The sequence below is a fragment of the Symphodus melops genome, assembly GCF_947650265.1.
Source record: "Symphodus melops genome assembly, chromosome: 3".
Taxonomy (NCBI): Eukaryota; Metazoa; Chordata; class Actinopteri; order Labriformes; family Labridae; genus Symphodus; species Symphodus melops.
Window position 1 is genome coordinate 10,161,208 of NC_136693.1, and position 23,168 is coordinate 10,184,375.

Consider the following 23,168-nt stretch of genomic DNA (forward strand, 5'->3'; position numbering starts at 1 on the left):
CTCTACAGCTTGGCTCAGAGTTTCCAAGAATACCATTTGTTAATTGCATAATTCAAATCATGAGTAGAAAATCTTCAGTGTTTTATCAAACCTACATTAAAGGTGTTTTATAGGTAATTTTACGGCTTCTTCAAATTCAATCTAAAAGAAGATGTAACATTACAAATTGTCACCCAAAGAATAGCCACAGAAAGTAAAGTCTGAATTCTCTCAATAACCAACAGATGTATTCACACTCCAATACCACAAAGTATAAACTTCTTTTTCAAGATCTTTGTCAGCACAAAGTGAAACAGAGTTTAAAAACCCCAACAGCACTCACACCCTGTGGTTCTTACTGCTGCTAAAACATTAACTCAGCATGCCTAGTATACAGAATTAGCCTGCCAGTGCGATTAACTGGTCTTAACACTTGTTCTTCTTCTTGCCTGCTGATCTGCACAGAAATTGAGGCGATTAAGTAGAGGCACTGCAGAGAAGAGATCTGCAGAACATGCCAGCGTTCCATTAGAAGTATAACTGGATACATTTATGGCATGACTCTTGGATTTCACCATTTGGGCCTTGTTGCCATTGGTCATTACTGGCAGATGTGTCTGCAATAGCACTGGCCGGAGTGATTTCTCAGTGACTGATTCTCTGGCAAGAACAAACGTTTCATGTGGGAATAGTGATTCAAACCCCTTTCAGAGGCTGAGGAATGTTCAGCTCTGGGTTTGTTTTCATGCATTGAAATTCACAGTGTGTCACCCTAAATCTCCATAAAACCCTTTAGTCCTCTCTGTATAGTGTGGCCTCAATAACAAATGGACAATAAAGCATAGATATGTGGTGCCTTTCAAAACTGAATTGCATTGATTGATTGAAGAAATAAAACCCTGATAATTTCTTTTACACTATTTCTTCCAGTAGAAAATAGTCTTTGCCACATAGTTTCCTGGTCCTGGCGTGCTGCTAAACACAGTGAAATGGAGCGTGGAGAAATGCCTGGCCACTGCTAATGACTGATTTACTTTCTCTCCAACTGCATCCCCATTTTAACTGTGTTCAACAACAAATAGCCACATTAGAGAGGCTCAAAATATTTAGAAATTGGTCAAACAAATCAGTGATGGAGTTCCCTCAGGGCAATCGTCTCATTTTTCTGCAAGCATTTGCTTAATGGGGAAACTGACGGTAATGTCCTTTAAGCAATGTTGATTTAAGCTGACAGAGAACAAAGTCATTTCTGTCAGAATTGTGTCATCGGACATCTGCTTATCACTAGCAAAATAAATGAAGAGTATACATTTTGTTTTACACCCAAATTATGGACCTTTCCTCAACACCCTTAGACATTAAATGGAAACACATGTTGATGGAAATGTTGCCAACAACACTGTGTGTTAACACAGGGATTCCCAAACTTTTCAGCCTGTGACACCCAATGTAACGAGGCTAGAGACTCACACCCCCATTGCCCCTTAAGGTGCTTAAAATATTTAACATTGCACACAGCAACGCACACTATAATGCCTCTCCAAAGACTGGCATTAGAATGCCACACAAAATCCATCATATTTTTGTATATATTTTCAAATCAATGGGTAAAATATAACATTTAATTTTTAAATGTTTTTGGAAGGAATATCGTGTCCCCCACTTTGGAAACCACTGTTAATACACTGTTTAAGTTGACTTCAGTGAATAACCAATACTTTAAGCTAAACACTCACAAGTAACCCCACACCCTAATAGTGAACAGGTATTTTGTTAAATTTAACATTAAGTTATGAGAACAAAGCATAATATCCAATAGCTTTACTTTTACAAATATTGTCTCACCAACTCATGTATTGGACAAATTAAATTTTTAACAGATGATGGTCCAAGATGAAAACTCAAGGAAGCTTTAAAAAAAAAAAAAAAAAAAAAAAAAAACCTACAAAAATGGAAACAGAGAAAAACTCAGAGAATAACCAAACTGTGAAAACATCATCAATCCACTTGATAGTCCAGTCCAGTTTGGTTGATGGTTTTGGACCTTTGGACCATTTATTATTGAGCCCTGCCACTATGGATAAAAAATATGTATTAAACCTGAGTTGAGCCACTCTATAAAACTATCCAACTGAGATTAAAGAGCTCATTGATAACAGTCTAATTTTATGTTTTTTATGCTTTTATGTAAAAGACAACTCTCTTTGATAAAATATCCTACAGTTTTTGGCACACCATTAGTTTCCATTTAACTCAAAAAGTAAGTATATAAGGGATTTATGCACAAAAAGTTAACAAAGAAATAAGGCTTAACTTTAATCCCTTTGATTTTCTAGCAGGGATGCCTTTTGTGGTTGGTGCTATGGAAACAGACGAGGGACAATTCTCTGTGACTTTAAACAAAAGATTTCCTCTGAATTAGAAGGGAAAGGTCATTTAGTCTCTACAATGAATCTGCACCACACATCAAAAAGACAGAGTCAACAAAAAACTGTAAAAACTGTGGTGCTGTACCATTAATTTATATTAAACAAAACTGGGCAGTCATAAAGGGTTCAGTTGTATGGGTTATGGTCCACTAGTCTACATTAGATGAAGAATTACAGACAAAGAAATTTAAACAGACTATCATAAATCAAAGCACATTTTACAAAACAGATTTCTTTTATTTCAACACAGCAAAACGATTTGTATTTACAATGGTATCTTATCCACATAAAGTGAACAGAAGCTATTACATAAGTTAGCTATGGAGGACTTAATAAACCCACCAGAGACCAACCTTTTTCAGCTTTCAATGGTTTAGCAGTGAGCTGAATAACAAAGAAGTTTAGACAGTATGAATTGTAAGCACTTCTACTCTAATCTGAGAAACAGACTGATACCAGGCCAAGGTGATAGATCAGCTGAAAACAGACACAGATTTAAACAAAATGGGTTAAAAGGGTAATAATATTGTGGATAATCATGAATCGCAATTATCATATTGAGTCAACCTTTCTTAACCTGAAGCCAATGATTTGATAATCAAGGTGATCTCTCACAAATCAACAAGGTCACTTATTACACACATAGCTGTTTTCTTGCTTTCATTCATATTGAGGAAAGAGCAAATAAATATCACTGAAACAACCAAACCTTCTGTTTACTGTACAAGAAAACAGAATGTTGTTCTATGTACAGGATTGTAAGAAAGAAGTCCTGGAAAGATATTTTCTTATACATTTAAGATTTTCAAAAACACCATCCTTTTTTAAACATTATTTGTAGTGCAATATTGCAATATATCCCAATTAACTGAACCCATCCTTGTATACTGACACATTGTGCCACCACATCCTTGTTGCTCTTCCATACCGCTATACCTTCTGTCACATACTTAATAACTTGTAAACCAGGTAATGCTCTATTTGTCCGATAGTCTCAACTTTTTATGTAACTCTGACTGATTGATGGATCAACAAAGAACTTTCAAAGACAATCATAACAAATGTTCAGACTTATTTCTTAAGGACTGCTTACATGTTTCTTTCTAGATTGTTTTTTCCCCCCCGTTAGATATGACACTGGATGGAGTCTTAGGTTGAACCCTGGCCACTTGCTCTCAAGGACTTAAGCCTCTGTAGCCTCTGGACTTTAGTTTGTATACCGGTACACTAGGATGTAATCAAAAAATCGATACGGCAATATATCGTCATGTGCAGATTTTACAGTATCGATACAGCTACAAAGCTGTGAATGCCGCTTACAAAGACTAATTTGTCTGTTATGCAGTTCATATTAAGAACAAAAAGGGGGCAGTAGACGCAACACTACATGATGCACAGCATGTTCCAAACCAAAACAAACAAGCATGGATGATACACTCCGTGAGCAAAACTGAAAGCAAAGTTTAAGGAAAGATTTAGTATTTTTACAAACACCAGGCAATCTGGAGTTGGACATAGTCTTCCAAGATTCATAAAAACACAGCAGCAACACGACCAATGTCCAAGTTAGCAACAACAGCTAGGCTCGCTACACACACCGTCAGTGTGGGCCATCTGTGCCAGCACCGAATGAAGCTTTCATGGTCACTCAACTTGTAAACGAAAGGTGACAAAGCCCTTCTGTGATGTATTTTATACTGACATATGCACGTATAGTGTGTTTGAAAAGGAAGGCTTCAGACAGCTGCTTGGTGAGCAAGTAAAACTGTGCAACTCCACTCCTTCGTTCAGTACAGGATCTACGCTGCTTCAACAGTTTACAGATGTAAATCTAAAAGAGATTCTTGCAAACTCAAGTGGACTTGTAGTCAAGTGAAATCAAAATATTAGACATTATACATAAAACAGAGAGACAACAGGGAGGAATATTTTAATAAAAAAAAATATTGTATTTGCTTACAATTAGCTCTGGTATTGTAAACTAAATATGTTTGTTAACTTTTAGGATCTCTAAGTGCGTAAATAAGTTTTAAGTTACAGGATCCTTAAATCTAAATATCTGTTGTTGTTCTCAACAAAAATGAACAGCTGTTTAAGGGAATTCTTTGTAGCACATGGTCATGATCCAAAACTAACGTGTATCGTGATACGTATCATATCGTGATACGCATCATATCGTGAGGTTGTGGGATATACCCAAGCCTACGCTACACACGACAATGAAATACTTCATTAAAACTTCAAGACATTCATCTAAGTAAAAACTAGGCCCGAAAACTTGCCCATCATCTCGACCTTTTGGTGGAATCAGAAATGCTCATAAAAACTAGCAACAAAAGAAAGAAAGTGTGTTATGTTTTGTCCCTACAGCTGGTGCACAACAGGATCCCGGCATGCACCAGGACAAAGGCAAAGACACACCTTGGACAATTTTCTTATATATCACAGGGTTAATATGCAAACACATGCAGATCACACCTTTGATCAATGGTTTTAAGTCTCAAGAGAAGCAGAGATAAATGTCACTGAATGGTGGGGAAAACCCTGGAAGAAACCCAAGAAGAGAAATGTAAAAACCAAGAGGAATTTAAACTTACAACCACATTTCTTTAACACCAGACCTAACCACCATGCTGCTCGTCTAATTATGTTCAAATAAAGCAAATCATGGAAAAACAGTTTCAAATATCCACCACAGCATCTTAGTTCACGATCACCAAAAAGCAAAATTCAACGAAATTAACACACTCATGTCGCAAACAAGCAATCCATTTTAACTTTGAATAATATGAAGAAGTTGAGCGGTACAGACAGCTTGATTAAAACGCCACAAGACAGATGAGTTGGTGTGAGTAAGAGGAGGAATGAAATGCTTACACTGTGTTGCATTGTCCTCCACACAGCCCTCTGGGAGCAGCAGAGAAATGAAGAAGAAATAGATTTAATTGGACATCAGAGAAACAGAGTGAGACAGAGAATATGGGCAAAAGAACGTCTATTAGTTACTGAAGCAAAAAGTTAAATGATAAATGGTGCTGCTGAAATAATCCATCCACCAGCAGACTCATCTCACTGTGACATTTAGTACCCCAAAGTTTTTTTATTCATAATTTATTTTCCCACTTAGTTTAAAATCTGCTGCCATCAGACATAATCAAAGCAATGACATAGGCCTGTAAACAGCCATATTATCCCCAGAATGAGTCAAAAGTGGTCTAATAAGAACACTTGTTTCATTTGATGCAATCAACTGTTCTTGGAAAAATTAAGTTTACAGCCCCTTAGAGACTGAGTGTGTAGCACTGATATGTTTTGGTGTAACTGCTTCTTACATTTACATAACGAAGAGCAGCGATGGAGTAAGATGAGTAAGTCTTACCCTGAGCAACCCAACCCATTGTTCTTAGAAGATTTGTTCTTTTACAAGAGGCTGGTCTGAGAGCTTGCAAACATGAATTATTAATCCTAACCTGTGGATTTCCTACAAATGTGCTTTTGTCCTTCAGCAATTTGTCCACCCTTTCACGCTCGTTGTATATGATTTAGCCATGAAAGAAAGAGGTTCAGCTAGATAACATTTGAAAAGTTAGCTTGTATAATCATATTCAGAATTTTTAGAATGACATTTAAAAAAAAAGTCCATTACTGTACTGACTTTACAAGTTAGTTTCACAATCACAATCACAGTGATTAGACAATTTATGAAGACAGTGCACTACAAAGCCTCTCTGCTCCAGCATCTTTCCCATTATAATCCTGTCAAACAATCCCAACAGCAGCAGACTATTAACTGTGCCTTTTATTCAAAAGAATAATAATGCATTTAATGAATGGATTTGCCAATGGACAGAGGATTACGCAAACATTTGTTAAATGAATTGGTCAAAGGACGATGAGGTGACTTAGAAAACATGATTTAATAATACAATTATATTCTTGGCCAAGCACATTGAAGTTGTTATCCCACTGTGATGTCTTTCACTGCAAATTATTTATAACGCTTTAGCTGCACAACTAAACACATTCTGTTAAAGAGACCACTGTAAAATGTTTGTTACTATTTCAGAACATTAAATAGTAAAAAAAGAATCCTCTCTGAAATCTCTGAACGTACTAGAGTTTGTTTACATACCTTTTTTTCCATTCAAATGCATAACAACAAGGCAACACAGCTTATTTAGATGTTTTGATCACAGAGAGGCATCATGGCTACATATAATGTGATAAAGTAATTAAGATGCAGTCGCAGGTTGTAATTGATTCATTGTTTTGAGCAGTGGGTTTTAGAATTCTAGTGTTCTGTGTTATCATATACTAGAGCTAGACACAGACAACCTCCTTATAGTGGCGTGAAGTGCTACAACGGATCTTTTTATAGATTCAAATAACGTGTAAGGATTTTTCATCCTCTTGAAATTTGGTGGGTAGATGTTGAATCTATTTTACCCTCTTCAAGACAGATTCTCAGAGCAGCACTTAATCTGGGAAAAGGCAGGGTTAATTTCTTGTTTGATTTTCCTGCAGCGATACAGTCTGCTTAATAAAGCCTCAGAAAATATGCTGAAAAAACATCTCCACTTCTGACATCTCTTTGACCTCTTGCTTGAAATATTTTAACTCTGAGCAGAGTTTGGTATAGGGTCTACAAGGTCTACATGAACAGGGATTTACAAAGATTTTTCTTGGAATCCTTAAGGGTCCCCTTTTTTTTCCACCTGTCTTTGGACTCGAGCCCTGGTTGGCCTTGAGCTTAGTATGTCTTCACCGTGTCTGCCTCTGACTATAATATTTCAAAATAATGTTCTGTACGGAGCTGAAAATCTGTTGAGTTGGGAATGGAAGTGTGTTTAGCCTCATTTACTGGCAGAATATAAAATTCTTCCATAAAACCCTCATTAATAAGATGTTTTAGCCGCAATTAGGCTTCATAGTGAAAGCCCCGAAATAAGACTTTCTATTTTGGGAAAGAATTAAATGTCTCATGCAAAGGATTTGCCCTAAAATAGCAATCTGTTCTCAGTCTTTAATAATCCTTGAATGCCTTTTCTGCATTATATTTACTGCATAGAGTATACAACGAAACTCTCCTTGTCTGTACATACCAGTCTATCCAGGCTTGTTCCAGCTGCTGTAGTAGGCCTCTCTTCAGGAGTGAAGGGTCTGAATCGAGCACTGAACACGTCTGAGATACCGCGTGCAGACCTGCCTATTCCTGATGGCTTTGGCTGACCACACCCTTGAAAAACCTAGAATAAACAGAGGGAGTTCCAATAGCCATGGAGTAGGGAGAAGAAACAAGGGAAAGTGATACAGGATACATCAGTGTCTCATAATAAGCATACGAGGTGTGAGTAAGTTAAAACCTAATTATCGGCAGGCCATAGCAACATGTTTTTCCTCACTGTACCAAGGGGACATGAACCTTTATTTCTTCTATAATACACATTCAATTTGATTCCACAGAAGTTGTGTTCTGCCTGCTGACAGTTCTCCCTTGTACAGCCTGAGTCAATTTGCTCACAGCATGATATCTGGTCTGTTATTCGAGATAGAAAAAAACCATATAAAGCTGGCCTGGCTGTCTATTAGTGCTAGAGTCACCTTTCACAGAAGGTGGCAGATTGGTGGCGAATAACCCCTGATATGTTGTTACTCACATGCAATTGAAAGCTGTGTTTCAATCTGACCATGCTCCTTCAAAGTGGAAAACTTTTCTTCTTCGTCTCCTTTTTTTTTTTTACAATTGAACAGGGATCTTGGTTAAAACTTTTGTTTTGAACCATGTGGTAGATATTGTGCTGAATTGTAGAATTTCTATATATAGTAAAAATGTTTACGACGAAGCTGCACATTTATAAAAGAAACTAAACGAGAAATCTGTTTCATGGAAGAAAACTCAAATCTTCCAAATATAGAGTCAAAAATGATTTGAGATAATGCACACTTGCAGTATGTTTCCTTGTTCATAGAGACTAAAATAAATAATGTCAGATCTGTAATTACTTGATTCTTATAATAAAATGTGTTCAGTTTTCAGAGGTTCATTGTGAGAATAGTTTTCACATTGCCTTGTGTCTTTAGGCTCTTAGGGCCCAAACAGCTCAGCTCATTAGCATTCCTCTCTCGCTGTCTGCTGGCCCCTGGCTCGGTGTGTGATGGAGCACTCTAATGTGCTACATGGCTGTGAAGACAAGAAGCTGTCTCTTCTCTAATATTTATCAATTCTTCACTATGATTACAATTCCACTATCCTGTACATCAAGAAAACTGATTTTCAACAAGTTGGCACAGCAGGAATAGAAGCACAATGCTCACTGGCTCTGCGATAGGAGAAAGAGTTGTTGTTCAAACGTTAATGGTGGGAGAGATTGTAATCTGTCAGCCGGGCACAACAAGGGATGGAGCGCAAAAGCATGGACTTCAGGTGAAGTTGTAAATTGTAGCCCTCCTTAAACGAAAAATAATGTGACAGCTCATTCACGGTGACTTTTGTAACTTTGTCGTGAAGATAAGTCAGAATACACCGAAGGGCCGGAAGAACAAAGAGAACTGATAAAGATGATTTTTAATAAGAAAGAGTAAAAAAGGACTTCATGTGATAATATTATGAATGTACCGCCTTTCATTTTAAACCTTTCATATGTTAAAGACTGATTAGAAAATGTAATTCTCATGAGGCTAAAGAAGAATTAAGTTGCTTCTCTTTCATGATCAACTTTTTTCACCTTTTAATATAGCTAAATAGTTTTATACAAGATTTGAAGTCAAAAGATAGTCAGTCATGCATTCAAGATGTAATAAAGGATCCAAATCATATGACTATAAACGGCTGAAGATTTTGTTCTGTAGGTTGTTTATAATGGTTTAACCCCTTTATCTTTTCAATATATTATTATACATTTTGGTCGTCCTGCTTGTTCCATGAATGTTTAGTGGTTCTACATTCTATTGCACAATATCAATATGATTAAAGTAAATGGACATTAACAAGTCCTCCTATACTGTATACATTTCAATAGGGGGATAAATTACTTTTATAAGTCACACTATTATACACGTAGAGCTCATTCAAAACGTTACCTTGGCTGACACTGTCATGCTGTTGTCCTGCATGGTCATGATGGCCTCAGAGATCTTGATGTCGACCGGCTCTATAACAGCTTCGATGTTAAATGGTCCCTGCAGTCTGTCTGCCACCAGTAACATGGCATCTGTCAGAACACACAGGACACATGTCAGCGAACAGACGTGACACACTCACAGAGAAGTGTTACTAATTCTGTTCATACACAAATCCCAATATGTTCACATCATCTTTGAGCATTAGAAACAATAAATGCTAAAAACCCTCTGAATGCTGTGTTCTCTCATATCTTTTTAACACGGTCCAAGGAAAGGCAACAAATGCGTCTCCAACTGTGTTTCCTGCCAATGATTACAAACACAAAAGAAACCTGTGAGGACCTTCATCTGAACATTAAAACGTACGGTTAAAGGAAGAGATAGGGAGATACTCTGGTGTTTTTTTGGAGGACATGCAATATTAAGACGAATTTAGCTTCCCTGTGTTAAGCTTAGAAATAGCTCATCCTACATAATTGATCGGCACATGCTAATCACTCCCGTTTGACAGAGAACGACAAGACCTCTGTTTTATTCATCAATCTTCATTAAGATTTATAAATTCTCAGAGTATATCCATAAATGAATGAATTCATGTCTATGCATCACGCTAGTTATCATTTTTTTATAACACTTAGACACTCAGTACTTATCTCAAGTCTTTCCATCCAGACGTTAGCTTATGAATTACTTAAAAATATTGGATGCCATATGATATAATTTGAAAGAAGCTGTTTTATGTATGTTGCTGCCTTGCTTCAATAGAAATCTCAAACCGCTCATCTTTGGAAAGGTTTGTTGTTCGTGTTTTGAAAACACAATAAAGGCTTCTATATTCTTAATAACCCGGAACAAGAACAGCAGTCAAAAAAACCCCAAGAAGATCGAAAAGCAGCCAAGAAAACAAACCAGCAAACAAAAAGAAAATGACTATGTCTTTATTTCCCGAGATGAGTCTTGACTGAAATCGATACCTTAAAGAAATAATCCACCAAACTGCCACATTTCATTCCCATTACTGTAAAACAATGTGATATTAATATGTTCAGAGGGATGATGCTATTGATCATGTCAGACCGGGAGATGTCACTGGTGAAAGCGATGCATCTGATATTTTCATTAGCCTCGGTCTTTTGTCTCCAAGAAGTTATTTAAATTTCACCCGGTCCTGTTTGATGGGTCAGAGCTGGTTTTGAGTTCCATGCTGAAAACAGTGTTAGCTGGATAACTTCCATCTCCGTGCACTGACGTTTCCAAGAACGTATAACAATCATGAGCATGCATATTTACCTACATGGAAGCAGCTGCCTGTAATGGGGCAGCAGAAACACAGGTCCTCTTCTACTTCAGAAGAAGAATGGCAATCATGAGATTATAAGTGAGAATAACTACAGAACACTCATGCAGAGTTAATATTGTCCTCTCATGCAGCTCTATAAGATTAGGAAGCAAAGCCTGACAACTATACACTCTGCTGTGATGCTGGCAAAAATTCGACTTTCCCTGCTGTCCTAAGTCTGGGCTCAACCCATTGGCAGTGTGACTGCAGCTTAGGAAATAATGCTACAGAATAACTTTGAGCTTATATTTATACAACACTTCCTCTGACTAATCCAAACTTCTAAAGAACAGTTTCTTAATGTCAGTACAAATTTAATTATGGTTATGTCTGATATCATTATGAATGTATTATTTGTTCAATGACCTGTTTTTTTTAGAATACATGGATTGTGACCACAGAAGAAATGATCACAAAGAAAACATATTCATCATCTTTATTATGATAAATAAAGTCCAACTCTTTCAATTAAGGTTACAATATTCTCCATGAACGTGTTGCTTCCTAGTAATCATAATAAGTAGTGTGTTGGTTGCTTGTTAGTCATTATTATTTTACCTTATTCTACATGACCTGTCAACAGCTAACAGGAAAAATTTAGAGTTCCCCTTTTGTACCCTCTGAACTACTGCTTATTAATTCAAATGAGGTTGTTTTACATGCATACACATCTTAGTATGGTTTTGCTTACAAGGGCGATTCTATGCAAAGTATATTAAGATATCATAATTCAACAACAGCTTCCTAACTGACAACCAATAAGCAGTTAGGGATGTATTTAAGTTTATTTTGATTCTCAAACCCCTAGTCAGACACATTCTCACCTACTAAGTTTGGAACAGGTGATGTTAGAGTCAAAGTGTGAAGTTACAAGTAAAAACTGCAGTGACTTTTGTAAACAAAAGAACACCAACAACAGTCTGGTGTGGAAACCTATTCAGTAAACCTTAGGAGCCTTGTAAAATTGACAAATCAGATCATCGGGGGAAGTCAGGTATACAGCTCTCACAATTACAGCGCAAGAGGCTGACTCTGAGGAAAGCCAATACCATTCAAGAGTGTCCTGACTGGCCCCTCGCAGAATGAGTTTGAGCTCCTGCCCTCAGGCAGACATTTCAGAGTGGCTGTCATGAGACCCCAGGAACATAAAGTCTCCCTCCTCTCAGCGGCTATTGACAGGGCAGGATATTAAGCTCAGCCGCTCGACTGAGAAGAGTGATTTAGAGGACAGGTGAGTACAGAGGAGAGGGCACTCGCCTGTTTAAAGGACGTGAATTAAAAGTGTAAAGATTAATAGTCAAAGCTGGGCCAATTAACACTGAATGAAGCTGTAATAATATCCACAGGCTATGTCTCAGCTTGGCAGAACTGTGATGAAGTCATTCACTGCCACTTCATCTCCAGCTACACCTTATGAATCTGTGCCCTGCTGATTACGCCATTTTTTGGGAGGCAGAAGCCTTCTGGTTTCATTTGCAAAATGGAAACCTACGAGAGACCATTACTGATGGTTAGTGATGTCACAGCAAATAGCAACAAAAGCAGTTCAACTACATTTTTCAGTGGCTAATCGTAGTATCGGGCCTGTATTGATGTTGGCTTTTTATTCTGTAGTCGTGGTGCACACTAAACTCTTAGTGAACCTACTCAGAGTCCATGGATCTAACTCAAATCAGCCGTTCAGGGTTAATCAATCAATCAATCAATCAATCAATCAAAGAATCGCCTTAGAGTTAGACTGATTCTTCTTTCTGAAACCGGTCCTGCAAGCGCAGGGAATGTTCTTAAAACTTTAAAGATTTACCAGTGTAAGAACTGGTTCTTTACTACCAAATCACTGTATCGGCTGTCACAGAAACAATTCAAACAGTCAAATGTGTTTGATTTTCTATATTTGACTGAATGTATTTGCTTGAAACTTTTGCTGGTAAATAGATCAGTAAGTAAGCAAAGTTTCTCGATAGTTTTTTTGTGGAGAGCAGACGTCACAAAGAATTTTACAATAAAAGGTTAAAAAAGGCAACTCAAAGAGATAACTTCAGAAACAATTTAAAGAGAACCCCTTACAGACAGGTGTAACAACAGTAGATCAAGCTTATTTTTTAAGCTGTTTAACTGCACATACAAAAAATGTAGAAATGAAGCTGTCGCTTAGCGTTGTTGCTTAACACATTATTTCTTGTTTGCCCTCCAAATAAACATCTTCAGTAAGATGTGTATGTTGTTCTAAGAACTTTACTTGAACATCATAGAGTAAAAGGAGCTCCAGACAGACTCCCCTCCATCGGCTGTTGGCGTCCGTATCTTAGAAGAGCACTCCTGTTTGTTTACTCTGGAGGCTCAAATTGGGTGTGATGCTTGGTTAGATTTCCATCAAGAGCTGGCTGGAGGTCACTGCATGAGGCTGACCGAGTCCAGTAACGTCTTGGGCCGCCTATGTTTAGCAGAGGACTCGTCTAATGCCACCGCACAGAAAGCCTCAGTGGGATTCAGTGGAAGCAGACGATAAATTGGCAGCAATTCTGTTACTCATTCCATAAAAGACCCAAAGACCTAAATGATATCCTCGGCGGAGTTCTGACAGCCTATTTTTCATATAGCCTAATGAATATTTGATGGATTATGAGTATGAGTCAGCCACATGAATTGCTATGAGGAGGAGTTACTTCTACATACTTAAATAACTCCTGATATTATGTCACATACTAGAACAGTTTTTAAAAAGGATGAGATGATGAAAAAAAGAGTATCTTAAAGATTAATGACAAAGAGGGCAAAGAAAGCACACATTTTAGTCCAGCGGCTGGACTGTTCTCCTACTGTAGTAAGTGTTTCTTTCTTCCGTCTTGTTTGGGGCCCAGTTTTTAAGTTATTTATTTGACGAGGTCTCAAGGTGAATCAATTTTAGAGAAACTGCACTTTGTTTGAAACTTCAAGGCCTCTTATTCTTGTTGTGACATGATTTTAAAGCAATTTATCACAGAACTCTGCACAATGTACAGTGAATATAGTCCGGACAATTTTCCAGAATGGCCTTTTAGACAAGAATCACTCAGGTTGACACTTTTTTTTAAGGCGTTTTCAGGTCCTACGTGAATGAGTTGTACAGTATACTGCGGTCCAGTTCCTTTTCGGTCATGGTTTTGTTCACTGTATCTATTTCCAGGGCCGCGACCACCTCTTCAAACGGATGATACCCGAGTATGGTACTTTTGTGTTCACACTGATCAAATGACCAGACTTTTGGGGTAAAGTGTACTTTGATCCAGGCTGGTTCCCTAAAGTGAAACCCCTTAGTCAGAAACATTCTCGCCTTCTAAGCTTTAAACAGGTAATGGTCAGAGCTCGCTGGTCAACACTATTTTTTTGCATTTTTATGAATCCAAGATGTATTAGTACATATTCATAATAGAAACCAAAGACAACAAGTCAATAATGCAAACTCTCTCTAAATCAGCTGATTTACAGTTTGGTGCTAATACAGCAGCATGGAGAGTCTCTGTGCTGTGTAACCTCTGAGAATTATACTTTGTGTCATTGCGTCTCCAACCATTTGTGTAAAGAAGAGTTAGCTTAATTTAGATGCCTCATTTCTTGTGATACATTATGTGGCTAAACATGATCAATGAGATGCAAATAGCTCTCTACCACTTTAATTCTTTCAAAGAGGCTCTCGGTTGGAAAAAGGTTGGACACCCCTGATTCAAACAGACTTTGTTCTGGGGAGCTGGCAGAAAAAAAGTGAGTACAATAATTGGTTCAACCTATTCAGGCATTATTTGTTGCAGTTTGCATTCAGGAGAAAGGTGGTGCTCAAAGAAAATAACATTTTAACATATTTTAAGAAACATTTTTTTGAACTAAAAAGGTGTTGGTCTTTGTAACATTTCGTAACTGGTTGTCTTTGACTGATTTTGACTCGAAGACAATGTTACTGATGGTGAACCCACATGAAGTGATTTTGACTTTTAACATTCTTGTTTCCACATTTTCTGAGTCAAAATCACTTGGTGATAAAACCAACATTGCTGTCTTTAGACCACTAACCTGACCTTATAAATGGGTTGATAGATGCTACTCTGTTCCCCATTGTATGCAATATTGATCTTGACACACATATTTGTTTGGGCATCAAAATGAATATTAGAAAAAAAATCAATGTTTAGCATCTCTCCTCTCTCATTCTATTGACTGACACAGGCGCGGTTGGCAGCGACCGGCTGCATAGGGCCAAGCCTTTTTTTTTTTTTTTTTTTGCTTCAGGCTGCATGCTTGGTTATTCTCTAATTGAAGAATTTCCTTTTCTCTCACCATGAAGGATTTGGAGACACTGCAACAAACTATCTGCCGAGTCCCTCGAGGGACACAGCGATCATTCATGTGACAATGACTGATCACTGTGGCTCTGTGACAAATCAACGATGCTACCATGTTGGAAAACAAAGTGCATTCCAAATTATCAGGGCCCTTTTTCACTTCTTGAGTTTTGATATTCTGACTGTTTTGTTGCAGTCATTTGTTGATCCCTGTGATAAATCAAACTGACTGCTTTTACTTTGGTCAAAGTAAACTTAATATCATTTAATGGGGTGAGCACTATAGAGTTCCATAACAGCAGGCTCCATAATGATTATTTCTTTCACAATCCTTGGCAGGTTGATATAAAGATCTGTTAATATAACCCACTCACAGTCATGTTTCTTTTTTTTATCAATACTGAAACAGCATTGTAACAAATAATGGAATAAACTATGATTCTACTGTTTTTTTTCTTTTTAACTTCAATCCAATTCTGAAAGGCATACATTTCAGGACAAAAGGTACATAGGTACATAAGGACATATCTGTGTCTCAATTATGTAAACTAGTAGCTCCAAAAGCCCACATGCTCTGTCTGTAAGGTGTCTTTCTCTGAAGACATAGAGGCTACAGCAAAGAAATAAAACTCTGTCATTAAGTATTGCATTGTTTGACATTTCTGATCATGGATAAATGACTGTTTATGTAATTTCAATTCATATTATTAAATACACTTACAAGCCATTTAAACTTGGCCTATATTAGAACTTTGCCTCATTATTCAGTTACATTGGAAGGAATGAGTGGAAATTCCACCAACAAAGAGTTGACTATAACAAGTCTGCTTTATGACTCAGAAAATCAGTGATGAGAATGTCAAAAATAATTTTCTCCATCTGGAAATACCAATTGGACATTTTCGGATCGCAAACAACCAACAATACATCCCCATGACAACCTGCCGATAACTCACAACATATCCAACTACTCCCCTGCAGATGTTGGTGTTTAAGTATGCATGAAAGATGACACAATGCAAATTAAATCCAAACCAAAAAAAATGCTTGACTACTGTTTCGTCAGATTCTCTAGTAGTAATTAACAAGAAGTCAATCTTTCCTATTTTTTTGTTTTGTTCATGTTTTATGTGTCACATGAGGAATAGGGATTTTGTACAAAAGAAGATTTTGTAATTAACAAATTATTCTATGTGACTGCATCTTTGACCTGGAAGAAACTTCTCTCAGAGGCATCCCTGCCTAAATGAACTTGCTCAGGGACATGGCTCCTGGTTTATATATTCCACGTTTGACAAGATGAGAAGAAACCATACTTTCTTTGTTCATTGAGGGATTGTGTCACTTCAATAAAAAAAACATCTTTGATGTGTTGTCTGCAGCAGCTGCTCCTTTCTCTTTCATTGTTGTGTGTATCATACAGACTGCAAGCCTGAACCTGTTAAGAAGAGCAGTGAAACTGTAAAAAGGTCCAGATTATTATAGTAAAACAGAACTATTAGTGACACAGCATTGCACTCAAACAACCTGCACAGAAAATAACCTTAAAACATTGAGATCAATTTAAACTTTTTAAACATTATTGGGCTATTGTTTTTTTTTTTTTTTTTTTTCATTTAGCTGCCCAATAAACTGTTTTTGCAGTTTTAAATATACAATTATATATCTAGTAATTAACATGCAAAGGTTATTAATAAGATCATTCGTCACAATTATGGGTTTCCTCTATTCCAAAAAGAACAAACTAATAGATCAGAGAATAAAAACTATTACACATGGTAACTATGACAATGATCATATTGGTAAAAAATGAGCTGTGAATCATCCAAAGACCGTCCCCAGCCTTCTTTTGTAGAAGGAAAATTGCCCTGACATTTCCTCTATCAAGCATAGCAGTGCATCTTAAACCCCGCTCCATGTCTATAAGCTGAGAAAAGTCACATATGGTTATTGAAAATATTCTGTAAGAAACAAATTTGTACATTGTTCCAGTAAAGCTGATTGATTAGGGGATATAAACTTAAACCATATTTTATGATTTCCTTTCCTTTAAATTCTTAAATCTTTGTTAAATTCACAAAGGTCCCTGAGTGACCTTGATCTGAATGTAAGACTAAAGAGAAGCATGACCTTTAGTGAAAGGGAAAAACTTTGTTTTTGTGGTGACATTAAAACTGTTTGGTTTGGGTGCCGGATGGCGTGTACAGAGGCTTAAGTTCTCGCTATGGTAGCTGTGGGTCTGAATCTAACCTCCAGCCTTTGCTGCATGTCATCCCCTGCTCTCTCCTCCCAACATTTCCCATCTTTCTTCAGCTGTCCTATCCAACAAAGGCAAAAATATTGCCTCCTCCAAAAAACATGTTTAAAAAATGTTTTTAAGGGCACAATTTACCAGAAAATGAAAAACAACTTGTGATAAATGTTTTGTAAATTCATCATTAGCAAAAAGCATTTGTTACATTTTAGATTGAACTAAGAAGGCTTTGTGACAATTGAAAGCTATCAAAGCTCAGTATAGCGTGATAATAAATGCTACAATTTACAGTAGATGTGTGTAACATTAAGTTATTATCAAACAGGAATTGGAAAAGCTTGCAGATTATTTTGAAGCAGTATGTGTCCTAATATGTCCCTAAAGAGACTAAAGGGGGCTAAAGCAGAGGATTAATTTTTGTCCCAGCAGACCCCTGAGCTCTGTGACCTTTCTTTGAGGGGCTCAGTCTCAGTGAATGGAAACACACAGCAAGAAGAGATTACAAACACACATAATGTCTTTGTCAATGTGCTGTACAGTGCAGAGATGCAATTGGGTTTTAAGTGCAACGGCACAAAATGGCTCGCTGATGTTTGAAAGCTTTTATCAGCTGAACAGACTAAAACTCGCATTTTTCACCTTTGTTCCGTTTACACATCTGAAGTACCGGTAAATCTTTAGCTCATGTGGGAGAAGCGTATCGTTTGTGTAACCAGTGTGAGACAGACACCCTCTTTCTCTTACTCAGAGCTCTTCTGTCTAAACACAAACACTGCCAAAAACCTCAAGAAGATGTCAGGCTCGATTTTGAGCAAAACTTTTTTCCACTTCACAGCTGCAAGATGTGAGACAATTACACAAGACTCCATTAACAAGCCAACTTATCTGTTTGTCTTTGGCTAGTCTCGACATGCATTCTGTCTGCTGGATTGTAGCTCAGAAACAGTGCTAACAAACGTTTATTTTTAAAGCTGTCACAATACATTTAGCTCATCTGGAGTATTCAGTAGAATGTCTGATGCACCTTACACATGACCCGTCTTGTCTTATCAAATTAAAACTTTACACTACATAGTGACAGTTGCAGGACACTTGCATCACTACTAATTAGCGTTTTCATTGTCCACCTTGCCTTTTGTTCCCTTTTTTACTTCACCAGCAATGTATGAAATCAGATTTGATGTCGACTGAGTTGATTCAATAGATTAACTTAAGCAAGTTTTAATTGTGTGGCAGTCAAGTTGCCAAATTAAATGTCAAACAATGATGAAATTAAAGCCATCCAGGAAGCTCATAGGGTGCTATACAGTGTCTGACATAATCTGTGGAAATGGTCAGCAGTCATTAATAGTTAGTAGATTGATACCATTCTCAAGTGTGTTTATTAAAAATAGCTACAGCCTGCAGGCAATTAGCTTAGCTTAGCATAAAAGCTGAAAACAGGAAGAGGTTGGCTAATGACTTAAAGCTTTGGCTTATAGTCAACCCTGCCTCCAGCCTTTACAGCCATGTTAAATGTCAAACTATTCCTTTAGGTGCTTTATATGCCTTTGGAATAGGTTAAAACATGCAATACATTAAAAATGTAAAAATATGTAAAACAATACAATACAATTCTCATCAATATGTATACCACTGATATAAAAACGAGCATGGAACCTTAAGCAAGAACAATATGCAGAGTGAATATGTCTGCAAGCAATTACATTATTAAACAAAACCCAGCTGACAATCAGCTGCAGTAGCTCAGTATTATTAAAATGATATGTTGTCTGGAAAGTGCAGCTGTGCAAGCATTCCTGCCATATTTACAGAAAAGCAGCATTTTGCAGAATCTGCACAGCCAGCTGCAATTAGAAATAAAAGATACCGGTTGCTGATTATGCTGAGGATATGGAGATCACTTCCACTCGGCTCAGTGAGTCATCCAGCCTTCAGCTCTGTGACAGACAGCAAACCCCCAGCTAGCTTGTTTGTTGCTGTCATGTCCGTTACTGAGAGCTTTGTGCCTGACACTCAGTTTGACTGTTATGGAAAATGATCAGGTTAAATTTAAAGAAGCAGTATTTTTATGTCAAATTTATGTCAGAGGAATCCAAAAGACCACTAAACAACTAGTAAAAAAGTCTGGATGTCAATGATTTTTTTTAGACCTTCCTGAAGCTCCACTGCAGTGATGAAGAACACGAGCTGTGCTTCAGCCAAGCTATCGATATCATTTAAAGTAGAACACTGGCAGGTTGTTCATCTTCATAATCTAACAGACTTCACAGAAAGTCCTTCTTGGAGGGCAGAAGAAATATTGGCTTGAATTCTTGTGAACTGGGGGGTTGTGGGGAGCTCCAGTTTCACTGGGACACCGTCCATGCAATTAAAAAGAGATGAGCAAATAAAATCAATGAGGATCGCTTACACTGTGGTGTCAACGGACTCAACAGAGGACAACACAGGACTATATCTTAATTTGGAGAAATAATGTGCTCACAGACTTAGCCAAGCACGTGCAACAGGGGAATAGCTGGCTTTTGTAAATAACTTCTCATTAAAAGCGAGAAGGACTTTATTACTTCACTGTAAACCAATTAGAATAGAATGAACTGTTGGCTAAGCCCCTCCCTTAATTAGCAGGTATATACTATTCAATCTTTCCATTCTCATGTGGCTTAATGATAATGGTGTTGTGGATCGACCACTTCAAATCATTTGTTCTTATCAATGTCCCCATAAAACGGAACTTCAAGAGTAACTGCCATGTTGTGACGTATTGCCAACTGAAAGGGATATAGCCAATCCCAAGATAGAAGGCGGGACAAACTTTGGGATGAATTGGAGTTGAGCATTAGCTTCAACACAGATTTTTAATTAATTGAAAAATTATTCAACCTTTTACAGGAGGAGAAAATGTGATTAAATATTAGAACACAGGAGTGCTGGATTGAATCCGGGAAATGCAGTTTTCAAGTCAATGGGACTTGTCCCTCATTTTACGAAGCTAGTTTCTTTATTCTAGTAAGTGATTGTGAATTCAGAGAGGTGAAATAACAACTTTAGGCTTGATTTATCAGTTTTAGCTAATTAGCTAGTAAATTATGTTTGACATTTGCTTTGGTTAAATCAAGCGATCTCCTGCTGACTGTTGTATATTTGTTTTGACATAAAAATCGTAAGACGTCTTTGCTTGTTTAGACTGAGAGGAGATGAGAAGCTTTGTTCAGATATTGTGATGTTGACATAGTACATTTAGTATTATATGTTTGATAGATACAAAGGCTTATCAAACAGTTTATTGTACAAATCACTTTCATATAAGTAAGTTGTGGCTGCTGGAAAGTCTCTAATTGAAAAGAGAAGAAGAAAACTTCTCACATTAGTGAAAATCTGATAGCATTCCGGACAAGCTTCCACACAGTGAGGAAATATCACAAAGTGATTATGCTTTGCATTTGGCTGTGTTTGATAGTGACCCCCTACATACAGTGATGATCCAAGAGTTTACTGTGGCCTGAAGCAAAATAAATCCACAGGGAGCCCCTCAAACTAGTGTAGTATTTTGACACGGTAAATGATACTCATGGGCAAAGACCACGTTTATTTCAGTCACATTACTCAAGATCAGGTCAGCTGGTTATGAGTACCAGACAGATTACCTCTCTGCGTTTTTCTTCAGTGACTTTCATCAACAAACTGAGATTGTCATGGGAATAATGCAAGCGTCCATTAACAGCACAACAGGAGTAAGTGCCATCAGATAGGGCCCCCTTAGGGAAGTTTCCTATTGTCATTGCAAACTTGAAATGTTGAGCTAATGCAGTTGAAAGTAGTTCAGCCCTCAGGTGGGGCCCTACTGGAATGGGACCCCAGGCAGTTGGCTGCCTTGCCTGTTGACAAGCAGCGCCTCCGTCTACATGCAAACACCTCCAGCATGTATGTTACATTATAAAACGACAATATCTTTGTCTTGTGAATTAACAAAACAACTAACAATAAACTGAGCTGAACTGATTATGTTACACTTAATGACTCTCACAAATGGTGTTGCCTGAAAAGCCAGAGTGCTGTGTGAAAAGCAGCATCAGTCCTCTTTCTCTGTCTGTCTGCCTCTCTCTTTGTCTTCCCCTCTCGCTCCCTCTCTCTGTCTCTGTCCCTCTCTTGCTCGCTCTGTGAGGGTATTTTAACAAGGTGCTGACAAGAAAAATGATAATGATGTGTCTGTCATGATGCGTAGCTGAGAAAATTTGTCATCATGGCAGGTGACGGATGGTCTGGTATCCTCCATTGGCCAAACCATGAATTCTTTCCCTGAACATTCAAACACATACACATATATACACTTGCACACTCTCAGAGGCACACAAACCCAGTTCAAAGTTGGGAAGCCTAAAATCACTCAGTACAGGAGGTATACACAGGTGTATCACATTCCTCAGATTTGTGCTCATTGTTCACTGCAGTCTGTCTCCTTTGCAGCATGAAAACCATGACGTTGTTACGGTAACCTTTACAAACTGTCACCTCTTGTACTGTGACTGTAACTGAGAAATCCATGGTGCTGTAATCTCCTTTCTTTCTCTGCAAAGTGATACACAGACAAAGTACTCACCAAGGTCATTTTAGCTTCAACTTCACACAGATGAAGGAACAGCACGCAGCAGAAGCGTATCCATTTTACCTGGTTATGTTTGTAAAACTCAATGTGTCATCCAAACTGTTTGTGCTGGAAGATGTAAAGTTCATTAATAAGTGGCTATCAAATTGAATGATATCCTTGATTCTTCGTGTTTATGTTAATCTTGTATTAGTGCACGGTTACAGTGTGACTCAATAATCCCTGTGACTCTGCCTTTTACACATCTTTTAACAGCACTTTTATGTTTGTTCTACTGAAAATTCCAAAATACAAAGACAATGTGTGATTAATATGAGAAACTAAAAAAATAAACTTTTATTATAAAATCCAATGAGAAATATACTATAAATAATTTAAGACAAAGCCTTTGTTAAAACAAAATATTAATAGTGTGGTGTAATGGTGTGTAAAAAATATAATAACCTTAAAATATGTGGTACGGTATAGATTGCACCATAGGTTATACATTTCACTCATCCGAATGAAGAGAAGATTGGCAACGCTCTTTCAAGTGGAGTTTTTAGCAGATGAAAGAGACACAATTTGTCTTCAAATACAACAAATTCTAAAAAAAAGCATTTGTTCACAATGTTATGCAAAATGATGTCAAAATTATTCATCATTTAAACTCAACAGAAAACCAGCCGTGCTATGTGACTTTCATGTGCGACTATGAATCCATTATCTTGCATGGAAGAGAGATTGAAAAGGAACGACGTGGTCTCTGTTTATGGATTAGTCAACGCTTATTAAAAGTTGTTATGTGCAGACATGCCAGGAGTGGAAGCTGACGTCGTCTTTTGTTTTGAGAATTTCAGAATGAAGGGAAAAGAAAAAGGCAGCCCATAAATGTTTAAGAGGAAGCAGGAAAACAAATGAGTTCACACAGTGCTGTTGTTGTGCTCCATGTTGTTGTTGTTGGAATTAGGTTTGAAAGATTTAATTTTTTATCCCAGCAGTTATCTGGGTAAAATTAGTTTGATAAAGCCATTTGGACGAAACATGACTTTTCAGATTTCTAATTATCGAAAATACCTAAAAGGCTCAATAGTGTTGACAATAACATGTTTTACATTTCAGTGCAAATCCAGTCACGTAAGTT

General features: G+C 37.4%; 1 protein-coding gene across 2 annotated transcripts in view; it reads right to left on the reverse strand.

Annotated features, from left to right (window-relative positions):
- LOC306821416 (glypican-6-like) overlaps window positions 1-23,168 on the reverse strand; it is a 128,861-nt gene that overhangs the window by 22,177 nt on the left and 83,516 nt on the right. Inside the window, exons 5-7 of one of the 2 annotated variants that reach the window (XM_079339812.1) lie at window positions 9,489-9,619; window positions 7,511-7,654; window positions 5,286-5,315 (exon numbers count right to left, since the gene is read on the reverse strand). In XM_079339812.1, the coding sequence (XP_079195938.1) occupies window positions 5,286-5,315; window positions 7,511-7,654; window positions 9,489-9,619 (305 nt within the window). The remainder of the gene's footprint in view (window positions 1-5,285; window positions 5,316-7,510; window positions 7,655-9,488; window positions 9,620-23,168) is intronic. The other variant, XM_079339813.1, reaches the window with a different exon arrangement.